This window comes from Scyliorhinus canicula, chromosome 9, assembly GCF_902713615.1.
Source record: "Scyliorhinus canicula chromosome 9, sScyCan1.1, whole genome shotgun sequence".
In the NCBI taxonomy this organism is placed as follows: Eukaryota; Metazoa; Chordata; class Chondrichthyes; order Carcharhiniformes; family Scyliorhinidae; genus Scyliorhinus; species Scyliorhinus canicula.
The window spans coordinates 130695653-130719723 of record NC_052154.1 but is presented as its reverse complement, the minus strand read 5'-3'; the positions used below and the strand labels follow the sequence as shown (position 1 = coordinate 130719723).

Sequence of the window (24071 nt, the reverse complement as noted above, 5' to 3'; positions counted from 1 at the left end):
AATATCCGTCATGTCCCTCTCCTTGGTGAATACCGATGCAAAGTACTCATTAAGAATCTCACTCATTTCCTCTGACTCCACGCATAAATTCCCTCTTTTGTCTTTGAGTGGGCCAATCCTTTCTCTAGTTCCCCTCTTGCTCCTTATATACGAATAAAAGGCTTTGGGATTTTCCTTAACCCTGTTAGCCAAAGATATTTCATGACCCCTTTTAGCCCTCTTTATTGCGCGTTTGAGATTTGTCCTACTTTCCCGATAGTCCTCCAAAGCTTCATCAGTTTTGAGTCGCCTCGATCTTACGTATGCTTCCTTTTTCATTTTAGCTAGTCTCACAATTCCACCCGTCATCCATGGTTCCCTAATCTTGCCATTTCTATCCCTCATTTTCACAGGGACATGTCTGTCCTGCACTCTAATCAACCTTTCCTTAAAAGACTCACACATTTCAAATGTGGATTTACCCTTAAACAGCTGCTCCCAATCCACATTCCCTAGCTCCGCTGAATTTTGTTATAGTTGGCCTTTCCCAATTTAGCACTCTTCCTTTAGGACCACTCTCGTGTTGCCCATGAGTATTCTAAAAACTTACGGAATTGTGATCGCTATTCCAAAGTAATCACCGACTGAGACTTCACCACCTGGCCAGGATCATTCCCAATACCAGTTCCAGTATGGCCCCTTCCCGAGTTGGACTATTTACATACTGCTCTAAAGAACTCTCCTGGATGCTCCTTACAAATTCTGCTCCATCTTCACCTCCAACACTACATGAGTCCCATTCAATTTTGGGGAAGTTAAAATCTCCCATCACAACCACCCTATTGCTCCTACATTGTTCTATAATCTGTCTACACATGTGTACCTCTACTTCACACTTGCTTTTGGGAGGCCTGTAGTAAAGTCCCAATAATGTTACTGCACCCTTCCTATTTCTTAGCTCTATCCATATTGCCTCAGTGCTCGAATCCTCCATTGTGCCCTCCTTAATCACAGTTGTGATATCATCTCTGACTAGTAATGCAATCCTCCACCCCTTTTACCTCCCTCTCTATCCCTCCTGAAGCATCTATATCCTGGGATATTTAGTTGCCAGTCTTGCCCTTCCCTCAACCAAGTCTCAGTAATACCAATAACATCATATTCCCAGGTACTAATCCAAGCCCTAAATTCATCTGCCTTACCTGCTACACTTCTTGCATTAAAACAAATGCACCTCAGACCACCTGTCCCTTTGCATTCATCATCTCTTCCCTGTTTACTCTTCCCCTTAGTCACATTGAGTTTATTATCTAGTACCTTTCTGGCTTTAGTTGCTGCCTCTTTACTGACCTCTAACTTCCTAATCTGGTTCCCATCCCCTGCCACATTAGTTTAAAACCTCCCCAACAGTGTTAGCAAAAGCACCCCCTAGGACATTGGTGGCGCAGTAGTTAGGACAGCTGCCTCACAGCGCCGAGGTCCCAGGTTCAATCCAGGCTCTGGGTCACTGTCCGTGTGGAGTTTGCACATTCTCCTCGTTTTAAGAACATAAGAACTAGGAGCAGGAGTAGGCCATCTGGCCCCTCGAGCCTGCTCCGCCATTCAATGAGATCATGGCTGATCTTTTGTGGACTCAGCTTCACTTTCCGGCCTGAACACCATAACCCTTAATCCCTTTATTCTTCAAAAAGTTATCTATCTTTACCTTAAAAACATTTAATGAAGGAGCCTCAACTGCTTCACTGGGCAAAGAATTCCATAGATTCACAACCCTTTGGGTGAAGAAGTTCCTTCTAAACTGAGTCCTAAATCTACTTCCCCTTATTTAGAGGCTATGTCCCCTAGTTCTGCTTTCACGCGCCAGTGGAAACAACCTGCCCGCATCTATCCTATCCCCTTCATAATTTTAAATGTTTCTATAAGATCCCCCCTCATCCTTCTAAATTCCAACGAGTACAGTCCCAGTCTACTCAACCTCTCCTCGTAATCCAACCCCTTCAGCTATCATAGAATTTACAGTGCAGAAGGAGGCCATTCGGCCCATCGAGTCTGCACCGGCTCTTGGAAAGAGCACCCTACCCAAGGTCAACACCTCCACCCTATCCCCAGAACCCAGTAACCCCAACTAACACTAAGGGCAATTTACCATGGCCAATCCACCTAACCTGCACACCTTTGGACTGTGGGAGGAAACCGGAGCACCCGGAGGAAACCCACGCACATACGGGGAGGATGTGCAGACTCCGCACAGACAGTGACCCAAGCCGGAATCGAACCTCGGACCCTGGAGCTGTGAAGCAATTATGCTATCCACAATGCTACCGTGCTGCCCCCTGCTCTGGGCTCTGGGATTAACCTAGTGAATCTCCTCTGCACACCCTCCAGTGCCAGTACGTCCTTTCTCAAGTAAGGAGACCAAAACTGAACACAATACTCCAGGTGTGGCCTCACTAACACCTTATACAATTGCAGCATTTCACGTGGGTTTCACCCTCACAACCCAAGATGTGCAGGCTAGGTGGATTGGCCACACTAAATTGCCCCTTAATTGGAAAAAATTAATTGGGTACTCTAAAAAATTTTTTTAATTATCTGAAAAGGAAAAATGTGCAGGGCTACGGGGAAAGATTGGGGAGATGGGAGAATGGCACTCGGGACAATTGCTCTTGCAGAGAGCCAGCATGGACATGATGAGCTTAATAGCCTTCTACTGTGTTAGAACCCTTCTATGATGTGTTCCTCATAATGTAAACTGTAAAAAGCTGAGAATCTGGGGCCCATCAAGTTGTGTATATTTGCACTGATGGAAAGCACGTGTAAATCATGTGGCTTTGCCTCCTCAGAATGACACTCTTTTTCTGAGGAATCCATGGCCTAATCATTTTTTTTGGCAACACTCGGAAATGCACCTGTGGGAGATGCAAGATGTTGGTTAGGGCTTAGGGCTTCAGTTTGGTAAAGTGCATTCATGATAGCATACTGGTGACATTCAAAATCCTGGGACTTCCTCGCTAACAGGACTGTGGGTGTACCTCTGGGTCTGCAATGGTTCAAGAAGGTAGATCACTATCACATTCTCAAGGGCAAGAAGGGATGGGCAATAAATGCTGGCCTAGTCAGCAACAACCATAAATCTTACATGAATATAAAAATAAAATCCAATATTATCACCAGGTCTCTGGGCCTCCTCATCTCTCCTTTAACAACAACCTGCACTGTTGCCATCCTACCAAACTCCATGTTTTCCCGTCATCATGGTCACAATGGCCATGAATGCAGCTCCAACCCTGGTTTTGCTTCTCCCTGTAATTGTGGGATTGCCTCCTTTAATGAGAAAGGGCAGAACATTATGAATGTGAGGAATTAACTGATTTCTGAGGATGGAGGGTAGAAATTTGAGGGGACGGTGATGCAGGGTACGAGGTTTCAGGTTTGTGCTGTCGATTGAGATCAATGTTTGAGGAGGAGGTTGCAGAGAAGGGAATGTGTGTGACAGCAGAATGTATTGGTCAGAGGAGTACTGTGCAGATTACGAAAGAGGTGAGAGACGAACTTCTGTGGCGGCATGTAGGAAAAGATTGCATACTAGGTAGCTCCTCCCAGGCTACTTGTTTCTTTGGTCCTTTTTGCTAGGTTCCCAGGGAATTTGGATGAACAAACCCAACCTAGCTAAAGGTACAAGTGTGATCTAATGGAAAAGTTTCCAAGTGTGGTAGCGAGTGAGAATTGCAGGGTGCTTCCCGAAGGCCGACTGGCAAGATAAGATTGTCACTGGTATCTAACGCCAATTAGTGCTGGTAATGATACCCCACTGGCTTCATGTCGGAAATAATTGTCCTGCCAGCTGATTTGCCTGGACCACGCTTGGCAGCTCCCCGCTAATGAGGGGAGTAGTTCTTAAACCGATCCCACAGAGCAAACCCCAGGCAGCACGCAGCTGTGCCACTGTGGAGGGACTCGACAGCATGTCCCAGTTGCTGGGGTTGTATCCATGACGGAGGTGGACCTTTCTGAGGTGCTGCGGAGCATGTCCCTGTCTCGGGTGGGCATTTCCGAGGTGCGTCAGTGCATGTCCCAGTCGCTGAGTCTTTTTTTAAAGAAAATATTTCATTGAAGCATTTGCTATTTTCACAATTTAACCTGTTGACATTTCAAAACAAACGTGCCGGTTGACGCACAAAATACCCCCTAAAAGAACAACAAACAATAAACTACATCCCCCACTTCTCCTGCCCTGTCCCCAATTACCCATATACTAAGTTCTCTGCCCTTATTTAACATTATCTTGCCTCCTGTTTTCCTCCCCCCTCCTTTTCCCTTCCCCCACCCCCTTACTGCTGACATTCAATTTTTGTTCAAGAAATCGATGAACGGCTGTCAACTCCGGGCAAATCCGTGTATTGATCCTCTCAGAGCGAACCTGATTTTCTCCAGACTGAGAAACCCTACCATATCGCTGACCCGCACTCCTGACTTTGGGGGCTCCGAGTCCCTCCATCTCAGCAAGATCCGTCTCCGGGCCACCGGGGAGGAGAAGACCAGGATACCGGCCTCCATCCCCCTCACTTTGCCCTCGGATCCTCTGACATCGCAAATATTGCCAATTCTGGACTTGGAGTTACCCTACCTTCCAGGACTTCTGACATAACATCCCCAAATCCCTGCCAGAATTCCCTCAGTTTCGGCCATGCCCAAAACATATGAACATGGTTGGCCGGGCTAACCGCACAACGTCCACATCTGTCCTCCACCTCCTCGAGAAACCTACTCATACGGGCTACCGTTATGTGGGACCTGTGGACTACCTTGAACTGAATCAAGCTACGTCTAGCACAGAACGGGGATGTATTTACCCTTTTCAAGGCTTTTTCCCACAGTGCAGTTTCCAGCTGCCCTACTAGCTCCTCTTCCCACTTCCTCTTCACCTCTCTGATAGGGGCCCCTTCCACTCTAAAAATTCACTGTATATCTCCAAAACCTTCCCACCTCCAACCCCTGTTTTTGACAGCACTTTATCCTGTAGTCCCCTCAGAGGGAGGCGACGAAAGCCTGGGACCTGCCTCCGTACAAAGTCGCGCGCTTGAAGTTACCGAAACCCGTTCCCACCTGGCAAATCAAACTCCTCCGCTCATGTCTCCAATGTCGGAAAGCGCTCCTGGATGAATAGATCCCCAAGCCTCTCAATCCATGCCCGCTGCGATACCTTAAAGCACCCCCTCCCCCCCCCCCCCCCCCCCCCCCCCCCGGGACAAACCGGTGATTGTAACAGATTGGTGACCACACAGATGCCCCCTCCAGTGTCATATGCTGCCTCCATTGCCCCCACACCCTTAGGGCTGCCACCAACACTGGACTTGTAGAGTACCGAGCCGGCGAGAATGGCAGGGGCGCCGTCAATACAGCCTCCAAACTCATACCTTTGCAGGATGCTGCTTCCATCCGCTCCAAAACCAACCCCTCCCCACTACCCACTTCCTGACCATCGATATGTTGGCAGCCCAGTAATAGTTAAAGCTCGGGAGAGCCAAGCACCCTTCTCCGCGGGTCCATTCCAGGAGTGTCCTCCTTACTCTCGCGGTTTTACCCGCCCATATAAACCTCGATATCCCCATATTTGGGACAAAAATCGGGAGACATTAAAAAAAGAAAAGCAGTCTTGGAAGGACCATCATCTTCACCGTCTGAACCCTCCCCACCAGCATCAGTAAGAGCATGTCCCATCTACGGAAATCCCTTCTCATTTGATCCACTGCTTTGCCCATATTTAACTTGTGAAGCTGTCCCCAATAGCATGTCCCAGTCTCAGTTGTGCATTGCCGTGGTGCTCCAGGAAATGTCCCAGTCACTGAAGAACGCATCCTAGACGCAGGTGGACATTGGCGAGACACTGCAGAATGGGGCCCTGTCACAGAGGGGCATCGCTGAGGGCGTCAACACCGTGGTGCAGCCAATGGGGAGCTGGCAGAGCCAGATCACACAGGGGTGGGGAAACACGTGCCGCACTGGTTAGCACTGCTGCCTACAGCGCTAAGGACCCAGGTTTGATTCCGGTCCTGTGTCTGAATGCCAGGCTAAATTGCCCCTTAATTGGAAAAAAATAATTGGGTACTCTAATTTTTTTTTAAATCACATAGTGGTCTCTGGAGCTCACTCCAGTTACCTCCCCATTCCAAGGTGACCCCCCCCGGCCCTACCGGCCGTGTCCAAGAGGTGGGAGTGCCAGAGGCCGAACCGGAACCTTCCTAAAGGGAGATGATGGCAGTCTCCAGCTATCCCGAGTCTCCCCTTACCAAACAATGGCACATCTTGGGTCAGCGGGCGGAACATAGTGACACAGCATATTGCCACTGGCAAGGATTCCGGGTTTCCCAGCCCCAGGGCATCTGGAGGACGCCCACAAAGGGGCATCAAAGGTCACAAGGCACATGGTGAGCAGCAGGCTACCTCCCCCGCTGGTGTGCATGCAGGGGATGAACCTTGACACAGCGGCAGGGCACAGAAGGTTAAGCAGTTTGAGGATCACTGAGAGGGCACTGGGTGGAGGGGGAGAGGTGTCGCCACCATCGGTAGCTCGCGACAAATAGGGTCGCGATTGTACATCATTAAAACTCATTACACCTGTCATATGCGAAGTCTCTGTCACGTTCTTCCGGCCTGCGAGCCGGCCCGCACCCCCCCTTCCCCAGTTGCCCTCTCCCAGCCCCAGCCCACCGGGTAATCCTAGATCTGACCCCCTACCCCGAGGCATACCATGTGCAGGTGATGGGTGTGAGCGCCCTGTCGGCAGACAGACAGGAGTCAGACTCATAGATTGAGGAGCACCAGCAGGTTATCATCACCCTCATGCCTTATATATTGACCTGCTGACAGTGCCAACACAGGTCCACCATCCTCACCCTGGAGTGATGTAACACAGACCAGGGTAGGTTGGAGCAGAGCGGAGGGGGAGGGGGTGGAGCCCAGAATGGTTGGATGAGGGAATGGTTGGGGGGTTTGGGGCAGGGAGAGGCAGACCAGCAAGAGGATCCCACCAGCAGGATTGTTGACAGGCAGGTTCTTCTTGGGTTCCTCCCAGGCCAGAGGGAGGTGGTGGCGCGGATCCCTGCTTCCCCCCCCCCCCCCCCCGACATCCGGTCACTGGAAGGTCCCAGAAACAACTCCGGAAACAGCTCCGGGATGGTGGCTGAGGCACTGAAGACAGCATTTGGAACGGAGGGAGAAGGGGGCCTTTCTAACCACTACCCGCCAAGAATCCAAGAAACAGGGAGCTGCCGCTGCCCCCTAGCATTGAAAAAATGAGCAAGTCTGGGTGCTAAATTGCACTGGGTGGAATAAGCCCTTTAGGGTGCTGTCTGCCCCTGAAGTACCCTACCCGGGGTGTGCGGGAGGGGGAGCGAAGGGGTTTTCCTCGCTGTTCCCTTAACTGTCTTCCTTCGGGGGCTGGGGGTGATGCCGAGGTGAATGAATCAGGGCATCACCCACATCCCTCTGGTATACCTCTGTCTCTGGAGGCTCCCCCAGGCTGTCTATTCTTCTCTCGATGCTCCATTCTCAAATTCCTGGTCAGGCACAGCACCCTCTGTTTCGGGGTCGAGAGCCTCACTGCCACCACATTTGGGCCCGCACAGTAATGTCGCTGGACCTGACACCCGATGACAAAACATCAACGGACTGGGGATGATGCTGGGTGACAGCGGAGTGAGGCATAACGGCAGCACATGAGTCGGTATTCGGGGCACTGGGTCTTTCAGGCTGACTGGGTCAGGGGTATCGGGACCTGACTGCTGTCTAACCTTCCTATGTGTCTTCTTCTACACCTTTTGGTCACACGTGTGGTCCCTCACTTCCATGCCGGAAACAAAACGAAATGAAATGAAAGTGTCGGTAGGCACTGGCATGGCCTCCCCCGAACAGAGAGTCAGTTGCAGGATAAGTGGAGGGAGAGTGGCGGCGGCACCAGCTGCGGCTGCCTTGGTGGTTGCAGCAGCCATGGAGGCCGACAATTTCTACAGATATGCCCCACCCCCTTGCAAGCATAGCACCGCATGCCTTCCGTGGACAGAAGGCACGAAATGTCTCCCCTTGGCAGGGGACTGCAAAGCCACCCTCTAAAACCTCCCAATCCAGGCAGATAAAGACCTGGTGCCAGAAACAGAACTCATGCTTTGGGGGACGTCCTTGAAGCTGAGTGGAAGTGGCACCATCTCGGACCTAACCTCCCCCAACAGATGGAAGTGGAGGAGGAGGAGCTCCGTGGGGAGGTAAGTCGGATTATTCAAGAGAATCACCTTCCTGGCGGTGACCTCCAGAGGGTCAACTGCCACCTTAGTCCCACCCACTGAGCTCCTGTGAGGCGTTGAGGGTATGGGAGAAAAAGGCTACGGGCCTGCCTGCCTGATTAAGGGTAGCGGCGAAGGCGACCTCTGACGCGTCGCTCTCCACTGGAATGGAATGGACTTGTCCACCGCGTGCATCGCAGCTTTGGCAATATCTGCCTTGATGCGGCTGAAGGCCTGGCGGGCCTCAGCCGTCAGCGGGAAGATGGTGGCTTTGATCAGTGGGCGGGCTTTGTCCGCATAGTTGGGGACCCACTGGGCATAATACGAAAAGGACCCGAGGCATCTTTTCAGGGCCTTGGGGGAGGGGGAGTTGCAGGAGGGGCCGCATGCGGTCGGGGTCGGATCGAGGACTCCGTTTTCCACGACATAGCCGAGGATGGCCAGTTGGGTTGTGCGTAAAACGCATTTCTCCTTGTTATAAGTGAGGTTGAGGGCTTGGGCAGTTTGGAGAAACTTCTGAAGTTTGGCATCGTGGTCCTGCTGATCGTGGCCACAGATGGTGACGTTGTCCAAGTATGGAAATGTGGCCCACAGCCCGTACTGGTCCACCATTCAGTCCATCGTTCTTTGGAAGACTGAAACCCTGTTGGTGACGCCGAAGGGGACCCAGAGGAAGTGGAAGAGGCGGCCGTCTGCCTCAAAGGCCGTGTAGTGGCGATCTTTCTGGCTGATTGGAGCTGGTGGTATGCAGACTTCAGATCTACCATGGAGAACACCTGGTAGTGTGCAACCTGATTCAACATGTTCACTATCCGGTGAAGGGGGTACGCATCGAGATGCGTGTATCGGTTTATGGTTTGACTGTAGTCTACAACCATCCGGTTCTTCTCCCCAGTCTTGACGACCACCACCCTGGGCTCTCCAGGGGCTATTACTGGCCTCGATGTTCCCTTCCCTCAAGAGCCGCTGGACCTCGGACTTGAGAAAAGTCTTGTCCTGGATACTGTACCGCCTGCTTCTGGTGCCGACGGTTTTACAGTCAGCCGTGAGGTTCGCGAAGAACGGGGGAGGGTCGACATTTAGGGTCGCGAGGCTACATACGGTGAGAGGGGGTAGGGGCCCGCTGAACTTCAGGGTCAGGCTCCTGAGGTTGCACTGGAAGTCCAGTCCCAACAGAAGAGGAGCGCAGAGGCCAGGAGGACATACAGTTTAAAATTGGCGCACTTGGCGCCCTGTATCGCGAGGCTCGTGACACAGTACCCCTGGATCTGCACTGAATGTGATCCAGAAGCGAGGGAGATTGTATGGAATGCAGGGGAAATTTGGAGAGAACAGCGCCTTACCGTGTCTGGATGTACGAAGCTCTCCGTGCTTCCGAGTTAAACACGCAGGGCTCTTCGTGCCCATTGAACCGGAGAGTCATCATCAAGTTCCTGAGGTGCTTGGGGCGTGACTGGTCCGAATTACGGGTAGCCAGCATGGTCAGAGATGGTGGGGTGGCCCCAAGATGGCTGCCCCCGTCGGTCGCTCATGTCGGGCGGCGATGAAGATGGCGGCCCCCATGAGTCTTCACACGGCGGGCCGTGTGGGAGATGGCAGCCAAGATGGCGGCCCCCGTGAGTCGCACGTGTTGGGTAGAGTCAAAGATGACTGCCCCGACGGACAGCACGAGGCAGATGACGCGTCCGGAGGGGGCAGTGCCGGCAGGCACGCAGCCACGCTGCGGGGTCTGCGGGCCTGTGAGTATGAAAGTCGGGCCTGTGATTTAGTGGTTTGGGATCTGGCCAGGCAATCTTTGGTAAAGTGTCCTTTCTTGCCGCAGTCGCTACAGGTCGTGCTCCGACCCGGACAACGCTGCCTGGGGTGCTGTTGCTGGCCGTAGAAATAGCAGGGCAGATCCCCGGGTTGGGCGGACAGCCACGCGCCACAGGCCTGGCGCACCCCCCCACCCCCTCTGTGTACTCGAACAGGCGCCGGATTGTGGCAACTCGGGGTTTCCACAGTAACTTAATTGCAGTGTTAATGTAAGCCTACTTGTGATAATCTTTTTAATATATAAATTTAGAGTACCCAATTCATTTCTTCCAATTAAGGGGAAATTTAGCGTGGCCAATCCACCTAGCCTGCACATTTTTGGGTTATGGGGGGTGAAACCCACGCAAACATAGGGAGAGTGTGCAAACTCCACACGGACAGTGACCCAGAGCCGGGATTGAATCTGGGACCTCAGCGCCACGATGCAGCAGGGCTAACCCACTGCGCAACCGTGTTGCCTTACTTATGACAGTAATAAAAATTGTTATTAGCAGATTTGGAGGGCCATTTACCACTTCTGCAACCTCAAGCCAAGCTTGTATGACCTCTTCCAATCATCTTCTGAAAAGAGGACTTCTCCCAATGTCTTAACTGCCTACAACATTACCTCCAAGGATGCATCCGTGAACCTGAGCCTAGCTGTTCCATGCCTTTAACCCATTTTTGTCCTTTTTCCTGCCTCACTCTGATTAACCCCTCCTCGTTTGAAAGACATCCAACTACCAATACTGTCTATACTCCCTGTCAAGGAACCAATTTCTTAGTCATACCACTTTCCCATTAATTAAATGGGCTTTTGTTATACTTCTTTGTTGCCTCAAAGAGAAAAGTTATGGAGGTGGCCACTCTCTAGATTTTTGTAAAACATAATGAGAAGCTTATTAGAGACGTTGCTCATATAATCAAAGATGGTGAACTGTCCAAACCAAATTCCTGTGTGGCAGATGGAGGGACTCTATTTCTATGCAGAAGCATTGTTTCAATACATGATTATATTTAATTTTACTGTCTTGACAGCATGAGCTTACTCTGAATATGGAGGTCACATCAACTTTAAGGCTAGAATATTACCGATCTTTTTTTCCCTTCATGAAGCCTTCCAACACCATACCGTAGTTAATCATTTAGAAGACTAAAGCCATTTTTATACCCTTTCCAACTCTGTTAATTATTGATTCCATTATATCACATGTCACAAGGTTGAATTTTCGCTCATGAGTCAGTTGCGCAGAGTTGGGGATGTCTTCTGAGACTGTAAATCTGACTTGGGAGAAACGTGTCCCAGCGGCCGGATTTCTGTTTTGTGGGTGTGGATGCCCATGAAAGCAGTGTGTAGGCAGCCACAAACTGGTTAAACGGCCCACGTCTGTACACTGTGACCTGATCCCAGTTGTAATAAAAGCAGAAAGACCCTATAGCCTTTGCCCTTCTATATGTTTGCCATGTCCCATTGATGCCAACTCACCTTATGCAACCCATGCCCCTCTACCCACACCCCATGCCAGATTTTGCCCCTCTGTTCATCCCAAGGCCCTTTATAGCCCTTATGCCAATTTAGTGCCACTCACCATCCTTTGCCCTTACACTCACAATGCTAACTCACCCAATATCTATTGTGGGCAGACCTTAGGAGCCATGTGAAGCTCTAAGCATCTATTATCGACTTTGCTATATTAAAAAAATACCTCTGATTTTTTTTTAAAATGTCAATATATTTAAATTCCTCAAGCCCTTATAATCCCTTATAAAAACAAACATTTGTATTCATAGTTCCACAACAAATACCTTTATAAAAGCTGTCAATCAAACTGTGAAGTTACAAGCCCCCACCACCACTGTGATCATGATAGTTTGTGGAAGCAATCAAACAGCACCAATAACCATATTTTGATTTAGCATTTTACAGTCTTCTGTATCCAACATGGTTGAGTTCAAACCATTTCAGACCATAATCTCTGCTCCATTGTGTTCCCTTTTCTTTGCTTGTTTATGCTTTTTCTTTCAATCAGCAAGCACCTGATCTATAAACAACCTTTTGTTTCTTTTGTCCCATCACCATTCCCTTTGGCTGTGGTGGATTAACTCTTTGTTATTCAATCTGTGCTGATTTGCACCCTGATTATCACTGGTCTTTCCTTTGTTTTGCCCCACCCACCCTATGCTCAAAACCTATTATGTCTCCAATTAGTCTCAGTTCTGATGAAGGTCACAGATGTGAAATGTTAATTCTGCTTCTGTCCACAAATGTTCCATGGTCTGCTGAGCATTTCCAGCATTTTCTGTTTTTATTCCAGATTTCAAGCATCCATAGTATTCTGCATTTTGTTTGTAGTTTTTACTGTTGTGTTCTAATTCCTTCTTGGTCTCACTGCTTGGCCTCACTGCTCTCTATCTCTGTAGTCTCCTTCAACCTTATCATCCTATGAGAACTTTGCATTCCTCCAACTCTTACCTCTTGTGTATCCCACAGCTGCTCCTCCATTTAGCCTATAGTCTTCCCCTCTGTGAGCTCTGATATTTTTTCCATAACTTTCTCAATCTCTCCTCCTTTAAAACCCTCCTTAAAACCAAGAGACCCCCACCCCCACCCCATCCACTCCAGAATTTCTTTGACATTGATTTTTCTGATTACACAATCTTGATGGTATCATTTTGAGTGGGTGCAATAGCAGTGGGATTTGAGGATGCATATACATGTAACTTCAAAGGGATAAGGCAAGTTGATGAAATAATGAAGAAAATGTCTGGGATACTTTTCCAATTAGGTATATTGAATACAATGACAAGAGAGTCATTAAATCTTTACAAATTTGTGGTTAGGCCTCAGTTGTGTGCACCACAATTTTGAAAGGCTTTGGATCGGGTCCAGAAGAAATGTACCAGGATAATAATAGTGATGATGAGGTACTTCAGTTACGTAAAGAAATTGGAGATATTAGGATTGTATTTCTTGGGGAAGAGAAGTTTAAGAGGATACCTAATGCAGGTATTCAAAATAATGAGGGGTTTTGATAGAGCAAATGAGGTAAAACAGTTTCTTTTGACAAGTGGATTGGTGACCAAAAGTCTCAGATCTATGTTGTCAATTATTTTAAATCTAGAGGAGATTTTTTTTTTTGCCTGCAGAGAACTTTGTTGAGTGCTAGAGTTCTTTATCTGAAAGATGGATTCAGGATCCATGGGAACTTTCAAAGTGGACATATACTTGAAGAGTATTAATTTGCAGGGCTACAGGGACAAAGCTGGGATGACATTGTACAACTCTTTCAAAGACATTACATAGACATTATGTATTTAATTGCCTCTTGTGTTCTATGATTCTATGGTATAATGCAAAGTCAAAAAGGAGCCTGATTTGTTTGCATTAACTGATCTCAGCTACGACATTAGTAGGAACACTACAGTTTGTCTTAGGCCCCTGGCCTGGGGCAGGAGAAAATGAGATGGTTCCACTCTGATGGCTTCAACTGCAAAATGTAAGTAAATGGACATTGAGTGAGGATAGGATCAGCCTAGTTTGTGATGCTCTTCATGACTGAATATCACAGATAAAGAATTGTCACTCAGCCAAGGTACTGAAGGGCTGGCTGTCAGTACCCAAAGAGTTTTACCTCAGGAAAATATGTACCTTCAAGAGAGGAGATTTGAAAAAATTGAAGTAAAATTATCACAAACTCACTAAATTTGATAAACTGAATCAAAAATGTTTTTTTTTAAGCAACTGAGAAGTATTGTGGAGCGGAATCATCAAGAAGCAATTAAAGAATTGGGTGAGTAAAAACGTTGTTAAGATTCTGCCAGTAATGGATAGGAGGCATTATGATAGATTGACAGATTAGTTAATATTAAATAAAATACAGAGCTGAATCAGGTAAAGGGAAGAAACTAAAAGGAAATGAAACAGTAATTTACTACGTTAGGAAATAGGTTAATTTAATGAATTTAATCATCATTCATCTCAGTCTGTTTCCACTAGTACTTGATGTGAAAATGTATTGCTGAAAAAATTAGATATTTTACTTGAACATATCTTTAAACATAATTTGAAATTGGATTGACTGCTTATAGTTTAATTATTGCTCTGCTCTGTCTCTTAATATTAAGAGCCCTCATGTCTTACATTTCTTCCTGTTGTGCACAAGAGTGTTCCAACTTTCTCTTTTTTGTTGCGAGTGAAGAACAGTATTTAGTATTGGGTAGATTGAGAATACTGAGTGTTAAACTGGGAATTCAATATATATCTCATTGTAGTTTTGTACCCACGGGCAGCACGGTGGCACAGTGGGTAGCATTACTGCCTCACGGCACTGAGGTCCCAGGTTCGATCCCGGCTCTGGGTCACTGTCCGTGTGGAGTTTGCATATTCTCCCCATGTTTGCGTGGGTTTTGCCCCCACAACCCAAAGATGTGTAGGGTAGGTGGATTAGCTGTGCTAAAATTTCCCCTTAATTGGAAAAAATGAATTGGGTACACTAAATTTATTTATTTTAAAAAAAATTTTAATTATAGGGTTGAACCCAAGAATGCTTTAAATGGGAAAGAAAGTCTAGAGGGAGCAAATTTTTTTCAAAATTTTGTTGGGATTTTCTTTAATATATTGAAGTGGGTAGAAGCCACATTGTGTTTACAATTGTTTTTATGGTTGTGCATGCAAATTCCAGGTATCACAAAGTATAAAATAATAATCAACTGTCAGCTACAAATTCTAACCGACGGAAGCATTCCAATTCTCAAAGTTTTATGATCGAATACAGAAGGGTGTCCGAAACTACGGTTCGTGATTCATTCACTTCCTCCTGAAGTTCCTAGCATCATAGATGCCAGTCTTCAGCCAGTTTTATTCAATCTATGTGATGTCAACAAATGGCTGAAGGCACTGTTTACAGCAAAAGGCTATGGGCCTGTCCATTCAGCTCTCCTTTTTACCGATGAATTGAGGAAGGTAATCAAATAAACCAAACAAAGCAATATCCTTGACTCAGATGGCATTCCAGCAGAGACTCGGAAGCGTAATAGTACAGAGCTTGTTAATGAACTTAAAGCCATCTTCAACAGTATCTGGGATCATTAAAAATTTCCACAGGACCTCAAGGATGCCAGTAAAATCAGCATTTGGAATTAGAAGATCCAAGAATGCATATGGAACTATCTCTCAGTTACGACAAAAATCCTTGCAAGAATCCCATTAAACTGTCTGATCAGTCAGCCTCAGAGATGATAACCTCCTGGAATCACAGTGTGGTTTTAGGGCTAACTTTGGGATAGCTAATATAATGTTTGTAGCAAGACAACCACCAGGAAAGCAACATCAGCATAAGTATATGTTCTTCATACACCTAACTAAAGCTATTGCCAGTGAGAGTTGACCTGGTCTATGGCACTGTCTAAACTCGGATGTCCGTTTTTGCGCATGTGGAAAGATAGTTTTGCCTTTTCAGTAAGAAAGGATGGGCCGTGTTCAATTCCGGCTTCGGGTGACTGTCTCTGTGGGGTTTGCACTTTCTCCCCGAGTCTGCGGGGGTTTCCTCCGGGTGCTCCAGTTTCCTCCCACAGTCCAAAGATGTGCAGGTTGGTTGGATTGACTATGTTAAATTGCCCCTTAGGATGGGGTTGCAGGAATAGAGTGGAAAAGTGGCCTATGTAGGATGGTCTTTCCAAGGTTCGGTGCATACTCGATGGGCTGAATGGTCTTCTTCTGGCGTGGAAGTGGTCGAGGTAGGGTGCTCTTTCGAAGGGCTGGTGCAGACTAAATGGACCGAATGGCTTTCTTCTGAACTGCAGGGATTCTATGATTCTATTCTATGATTCTATGTATCTAGATGCCTTTTCTTGTTTATTTTAAATAATGTTTTATGGGATGTGGGCTTCGCTGGCTAGGCCAGCATTTGTTGCCCATCCCTAATTGGCCTTGAAAAGGTGGTGGTGAGCTGTCTTCGTGAACCGCTGCAGTCTATGTGGTGTAGGTACATGCGCAGTACTGTTCGGGAGGGAGTTCCAGGATTTTAACTCAGCGACAGTGAAGAAATGGCAAAAGAGATCCAAGTCAGGATGGTGAGCGACTTGAAGGGAGTAGAATCTGTAAAGCAGCATGCAATGACTAGGCAGGTAGGAAACAAAGTTTAGGATTTATTTACAATATACAAGCTTTCCACTCCCGAAGGATCTACCTCCCAGACCTACACCCAGATAGGGGTTTTTATACTCGTGATCTAATCCCCTGTTAAGGGGAAGTCCCACCTCCTTGTTACTGGGGGAGTTCATATTCAGTGGAGGTAACGGGGAATCTGATAGTCCTGATGCTGTGACCTCCACGGAGGTTATAACAAAGGGGAACCTCAGGTGGTGATGTTCCCATGTATCTACTGCCGTTGTCCTAATAGATGGTATTGGTCGTGAGTTTGGAAGGTGCTTGATGCACTATCAATTACGACGAGACGAGAGTAGAGAGTAATCGAGGCTTTATTAAGCAGATATGTGTTGCCTCCTGCAGCTGTTGCTGAAATGGCTGTTCTGTCGCTGATCTGATGTAAGCTTCAAAGCAAGCTAGCCAGTGGTTGAAGTCCGGCGTGGCGTTGTCTGCTTGAGCGTGCAGCTGCAGGCTATCTGGCTTGATGAGTGGTTCCATTGCTGTAATATCTCTGCTTAATAAATTGATGCACTATCAATTATGACGAGACGAGAGTAGAGTGTAATCATTCCCGTACCAGCCTCCCCGAACAGGCGCCGGAATGTGGCGACTAGGGGCTTTTCACAGTAACTTCATTGAAGCCTACTCGTGACAATAAGCAATTTTCATTTCATTTCATCAAGGCTTTATTAAGCAGAGATGTGTTGCCTACTGCAACTGCTGCCGAAATGGCTGCAGCTCGGTGAGCACACACATTTATACTCTGCCTACTGGGCGGAGCCAGCAGGCAGGGATCTACCCCCGTATCAGTAGTACAGGAGCCGTACCGTATTACTTCTCATATACGTAATGTATACAAACAGTGGTGACGACCACATTCGGGCGTGGCATACCGCAGTGAAATGTCCTTTCTTCCCGCAAGCCTTGCAGATTGCACTCCGCACCGGGCAGCACTGCCGGGGGGCTTTGTCTGCCCGTAGAAATAGCACTTGGGGCCCCCCCGGGGTTGGCTGGCTGCCACGCGGCGCAGGCTTGAGGTTGGCTGGAGGCGGTCGCTGGTGGGGTCCACGAAGTCCAGTAGGGGGGCGCCGTGCGGTCGGGGGCGTACGCTTGTACATTACAGGAGGCTACCGTTAGTGAGGTCGCGAGTTTCTTGGTCACCGCGAGGTCGAGAGTACCCCCTTCTAAGAGGCGCTGGCAGATGTACGCCGACCCTAATCCCGTAACGAAAGCCTCCCTGATTAGGAGTTCGGAATGTTCAACGGCTGAAACTGCCTGGCAATCACAGTTCCTCGCCAGGGCTTGCAGGGCACGCCAGAAATCTTCTAATGACTCACCGGGGAGTTGTTGCTGTGTGGACAGGAGGTGCCTGGCGTAGAGTTTGTTGATTGGCCGGGTGTAGTTCTCTTTCAGAAGCGCCATGGCCTCGGTGTAGGTGGGTGCGTCCCGGATAAGGGGAAAAATATCGGAGCTCAACCGTGTGTACAGAATCTGGAGTTTCTGTGCTTCTGAGGGTTGTTCTGTTGCTACCTAAGGAATCTTGGTGAGTTCCTGCAGTGCATCTTGTAGATGATACACGCTGCTCCTCCTGTTTGTCGGTGGTGGAGGGAGTAAATGCTTGTGAAAAGGGTGCCAGTCAAGTGGGCTGCTGTTGTCTTGGATGGTATCGAACTTCTTTAGTGTTGTTGGAGTTGCACTCATCCAGGAAAGTGGGGAGTATTCCATCACATTCCTCACTTGCACCTTGTTGGTGGTGGACAGGTTTTGGGGAATTAGGAGGTGAGTTACTCACTACAGGATTTTCAGCCTCTGACCTGCTCTTGTAGCCACAGATGTGGCCAGTTCAGTTCATTTTGTGGTCAATGGTAAACCCCAGGATGTTGATAGTGGGGTATTCAGTGATGGTAATGCCATTGAATGTCATGGGGCAATTGTTCGATTCTCTCTTATTGGAGTTGGTCATTGCCTGGCACTTGTGTGGCGTGAATGTTATTTGTCAGGTGTCAGCCCAAACCTGAATATTTCCCAGGTGTTGCTGCATTTGCACTTGGAGTGCTTAAGTGTCTGAGGAGTCGCAAATGATACTGAACATTGTGCAGTCATCCGCAAACATCCCTACATCTGACCTTTTGTTGGAAGGAAGGACATTGATGAAGCAGCTGAAGATGGTTGGGCCTAGGACACGAGCCTGAGGAACTCCTGCAGTGATGTTCTGGTACTGAGATGACTGAGCTCAAACCACCACAGCCATCTTCCTTTGTGCGGCATGGTAACACAATGGTTAGCACTGTTGCTTCACGGTGCCAGGGGCCCGGCTTCGATTCCCGGCTTGGGTCATTGACTGTGCAGAGTCTGCATGTTCTCCCTGTCTCTGCATGGGTTTCCTCCGGGTACTCCGGTTTCCTCCCACAAGTCCTGAAAGACATGCTTGTTAGATGAATTGGGCATTCTGAATTCTCCCTCAGTGTACACGAACAGACGCCGGAGTGTGGAGACTAGGGGACTTTCGCAGTAACTTCATTGCGGTGTTAATGTAAGCCTCCTTGTGACACTTATAAAGATTATTGTTATTATAGGTATGACTCCAACCAATGGAGAGTTTTCCCAATTGACTCGTTTTGCTAGGGCTCCTTGGTGCCATACACAATCAAATGCTGCCTTAATGTCAAGGGCAGACACTCTCACTTCACCTCTGGAGTTCAGCACTTTTGTCAATATTTGAACCAAGGCTGGAATGAGGTCAGGAGTTAAGTGACGCTGGCAGAACTCAAACTGAGAGTCAGTGAACAGGTTATTGCTGAGCAAGTGCAACTTGATAGCACTGTTGATGGCCCGTTCCATCATTTTACTGATGATTACCAGTAGGCTGATAGAGTGGTAATAGGTGGGTGAAATTTGTCCTGCTTTTTATTTCTCGGACATAACTGGGCAATTTTCAACATTGCCGGGTAGATGTTGGTGTTGTAGAGGTACTGGAACAGTTTGGTTAGGGACGCAGCAAGTTCTGGAGCACACTCTTCAGTACTATTGCCGGAATATTGTCAGGGTCCTCAGCCTTTGCAGTAACCAGTGCCCTCAGCCACTTTGTGATATCACGTGGGGTGAATCAAATTAGCTGAAGACTGGCATCTGTGATAATGGGGACCTCTGGAGGAGACTGAGATGGATCATCCACTTGCCACTTCTGGCTAAAGGTTGCAATGTTTCAGCCTTGTCTTTTGCACAAATGTGGTGGGCTCCTCCATCAGTGAGGATGGGGATATTTGTGGAGCCTCCTCCTCTGCTGAGTTGTTTAATTGTTCACCATTCAGACTGGATGTGGCAGGACTGCAGAGCTTAGATCTGATGCATTGATTGTGGGATTGCTAGCTCTGGCAATCACTTGCTGCTTATGTTATTTTGGGTGCAAGTTAGAATCATAGAATTATAGAAATGTTACAGCATAGAAGGAGGCTATTCGGCCCATCTTGCCCATGCCATTCCGAGGACACCCAGGTGCCCTTTCTAAACTTACCTTCCTGCACCCAGTCCATAGCCCTGTAGCTTATAGTATTTAAGGTGCAAATCCAGGTACCTTTAAAAAAAGTTCAGGGTCTCTGCCTCCACCACCAACTCGAGCAGGGAATTCGAGACTCTCACTACCCTCAGCGTAAAAACGTTATTCCTCATGTCCCCTCTACACCTTCTGTTTCTTATCTTGAATCTACATCCCCTGGTTCTAGAATTATCCACCAAAGGAAACTATTTTATTCTGTCCAGTCTATCTCTTCTGCTCATAATTTTGTCCACCTCAATGAAGTCACCCCTTAGCCTTCTTTGTTCCAAGAAAATAACCCCAACCTATCTAATCTTTCCTACACTTTGCTAGCACTGTGTTTTATCTTCACCAGGTTGACACCTCATTTTTCAGTATGCTGGGTACAGCTCCTGGAATGCCCTCCTGCACTCTTCATTGAACCAGAGTTGATCCCCTGGCTTGGTTGTAATGGTAGAGTGGGGGATATGCCAGACCATGCGGTTACAAATTGTGGTTGAGTATAATGTTGCTGCCGCTGATGGCCCACAGCTCGTCATGGATGCCCAGTCTTGCTAGATCTGTTATCAACCTATCCATTTAGCACAATGGTAATGCCACATTACACGATCGGTGGTATGCTCAATGTGAAGACGGGGCTTTGTTTCCACAATGACTGTGCCCAAGCTGCCCACAACAGGGATGACATCCAGGCAAACAAATTCTTGCTCAACCATAAAAATCTAGTTTCCAAATCAGTGTCTCCAAGACCAATGCTGCGTGTCAGCCAGAACCAGGATACACTATGAGGCAGAGACATACCTGTTGATAGCACCAGCATTAAGGTTGGAGAAAAAGTCTCACACCTTAGCATGTACTATTGATGAAGATGTGCGCATCCAGAAAGCAAATTCTGCCGACAGCCAACTCCTTGATCGTATCAGAAAGTGGCATGTATTAAGTTGACAACTAACATCAAACTCTACCAGGATGTTTTCCTTACCAGCCTGCAGTATGGCTTAGAATCCTGGATGTGCTATAGGCAGCACAACAAAGCTCTGAGACATTTCCAGCATAGATACTTCAAGTCCAGAGTGAGAATTCGATGGCAGGATAAAAAAACCACAATGTCCTCCATATTAGCCTCAACAACACAGAGACCATCCTCTAGAAAATTCAACTTACATAGGAAAGACATGGGTGGGATTCTCCGAGCCTCTGTGCCGAAATTGCGATTTGGTCGCGCGTGTGGAGAATGGCCGTCAGACCTGAGATCGGGTCCGACGCCGCTCCCGCGATTCTTCGGTCCCTGGAGAATCGTCACCAACCATGCGCACACGGTCAACGCGGAGGCAGTCAGGGGCCATTGAAAGAGGCCCCCTCGGCGATTCTCCAAGTGCAGCTGGCCGAGTTCCCGCCGGCATGGTTCTCTCATGGTTTCACCCGGCAGGCACTCGGCCTGGTGGCTGCGGACTCAGTCCGTGGCCGTCCTGGTTGGGGGGGGGGGGGGGGGGCGTCGAGGGGATCTTTCTCCGGGGGGGAGGGGGGCCTCCATGGTGGCCAGACTATCGATCGGGGACCACCGATTCGCGGGCACGTGCGATCTGGGGGGTCTATCTTCCTGGTGCCGGTCCATGTTGTGGGTCATCCATGTGGTGCGGGACGGCCGACACAGGCCGCCGCCGTGCACATGCGCGGACCCCCGACCAGAAGTGCAGGGCTCCGTATTGACAGCCGGAGCTGCGAGGAGTACTCCGGAGCCCTGCTAGCCCCTTGAAAATCAGTGAATCACCCTGGACTTACTCCAGGTATGTCCAGAGTGATTCCCGCGTGTTGTTCCGCGGGCATGGGGACATAACCCCATTATTGGCGAATCCCGCCCATGACTGCTGCATGGATGAGTACATAATACCCCAGCAGATGTTCAATGGGCGTCACGGTAGAACAGTGGTTAGTACTGTTGCTTCACAGCTCCAGGATCCCAGGTTCGATTCCCACCTTGGGTCACTGTCTATGCAGAGCCTGCGTGTTAGAACATAGAACAGTACAGCACAGAACAGGCCCTTCAGCCCACGATGTTGTGCTGAGCGTTTATCCTAATCTAAGATCAACCCAACCTAATAGAACATAGACCAGTACAGCACAGAACAGGCCATAAACGTTCTCCCCGTGTCTGCGTGGGTTTCCTCCAGGTGCTCCGGTTTCTTCCCTCAATCCAAAGGTGTGCAGGTTAGGTGGATTGGCCAGGATAAATTGTCCTTAGTTTCCAAAAGAATTGGGTGTTACTGGGATAGGGTGGAGTTGTGGGCTTGGGTAGGGTGCTCATTCCAAGGGCTGGTGCAGACTCGATGGGCCGAATAGCCTCCTTCTGCACTGTAAACTCTATGAATGGGGAAGTATCTCTGGGTGAATGATATCAGGATTGTTATTACAAAAGATATAAGAACATCCACCAAAAGAGCCTTACAAATGTCTGCATTCGGATCATCTATCTTGAGAAAACACTGCAGCTGACCATACCGCATGGAGGCAAGAACTGAAATTTTGTTCAGCATGCTTCGAGGACCATCAAAACCAAACTCTACATCCAGTGTGCTGAGGGGGAGGCCAGAGTGAAGTTCCCCCACGCACTAACAATGACAACATGAACCGTCAGCTTGTGAATGCCCATGCCGATCTCACATTAGATTCTTCACTCATGAGTGGGCTCACAGAATTCAATGAAGTAACTTACAGCTGGATAAACTCAAATAATAAGGAGTTTACCACTACTCATGGGCCTTCACAATCTACCATCTGTGGTACTGAAAACGGTTGCCCAGGACAGCCGATCTGTAGCCAAATCCACTTGCCCAATTGTCCAAACCCTGCTTTCCATTGATGCAGCCTGAATAATTTAAGTCATTGTCTCCTAATGTAGCTGTACTTTTTATGACTTACTAAAATTGTTTCTTAACAATTTGTATTTGTATAATGTGTTCAAAAAATGTTAAATAAGGGGAATTATTTGAACATTACCTTTGAAAATTGACCATTAGTGCATTAAAGAATTAGATTAAAAACCTAATTTTAATTTTGAAATTCAGAGATATGCACATCAAATGAGCATCGCACATGGATAGAAATACTTCATAAAAGAATCTATTCAACAACTACAATGACCATGGAGGCTTAATTATTTTGTTGGTGTTCGAAGCTTTTGGCTTTTGAAGCCCTGTTGCTTTGATTTTTCTAATAAGATAAAAGTACATGTAGGATTCAATTTTCAAGCCATAATTTAAATGTCAGCCTGTTAGATTATTGCACAATTTGGAACATATTTTTATTCACTTGGTTCATCTATTACTTCAGTAGCTAGTTCAGCAATGTTAAAAAAGTGCATTTTGCAGCTTTTAAAATAATAATCTCGAACCATCTATCATAGAAAGTAGGGAACTGATTGCTAAAAGCTAACAATTAGATATGAGGGAACTGGGATAGAAGTCAGATAATAACACGAAATGGAACTGTGCTATTGTACTATCACTGTGAAGAACAGATGTGGTACATACCACAGCAATCCAGCCTAGTTCTGTAATTGAGCTATTTTGGTCCATTAAAGCTGGACAAATGAGCTGGTTACACAGATAAAATGGGACTCTGAGCACATTTTCCTCAAGCAGGTCAGAAACCATTTGAGCTCAGTATATGTGAAACACCAAATGTAATCAGACCTGCTGAACTGCTGTGAACATTATAACTAGTAGCAGTTATACAGCATGCCTCCTCTCTGTGGGTTGTACAAATTGGCTAAAGATTAATTTTGAACATCAACCATGTCTGTCATAACCAGAATGTTAGAAATAAATCTATTGGTCCAAAATAAAAGTCCAAAATATCAGCTATTTAAATTTTACCATTATGTTTTATATTTTTAATTGCAGGAAATAATGTCGACATTTCTCAAAACAAGGGGTGAATGTAAGAACATAAGAACTAGGAGTAGGTAAATTTAGCCCCTCAAACCGGCTCCACCATTCAGTATGGTGGTGGCTTATGACATCTCAGCCTCTTCTCACCTTCCTGCCCGCTCCCCATAACCTATCTATTTCCTCAAATTTGTTTAATGTCCCAGCGTCACTGCACTCTGCGGTTGGTAATTCCACAGATTTACTGAATTTGACTGAAGTAATTCCTCGCATTTCTATTTTAAATCTCCCACCCCTTACTCTAAAACTTTGGGGCAGGCTCCGTTAAAAACAAATTACTGTGGATGCTGGAATCTGAAATAAAAGAGAAAATGCTGGAATATCTCAGCAGGGAGAGAAAAGAGCTAACGTTTCGAGTCCGATGACTCTTTGTCAAAGCTAACAGACAG

At 47.5% G+C, this 24071-nt stretch overlaps 1 protein-coding gene across 1 annotated transcript in view; it reads left to right on the top strand.

The window, feature by feature from the left end:
• LOC119971691 (sodium/hydrogen exchanger 10-like) overlaps positions 1 to 24071 on the top strand; it is a 730493-nt gene that overhangs the window by 388596 nt on the left and 317826 nt on the right. Inside the window, exon 18 of the mRNA XM_038807592.1 lies at positions 13792 to 13843. Within this exon, the coding sequence (XP_038663520.1) occupies positions 13792 to 13843 (52 nt within the window). The remainder of the gene's footprint in view (positions 1 to 13791; positions 13844 to 24071) is intronic.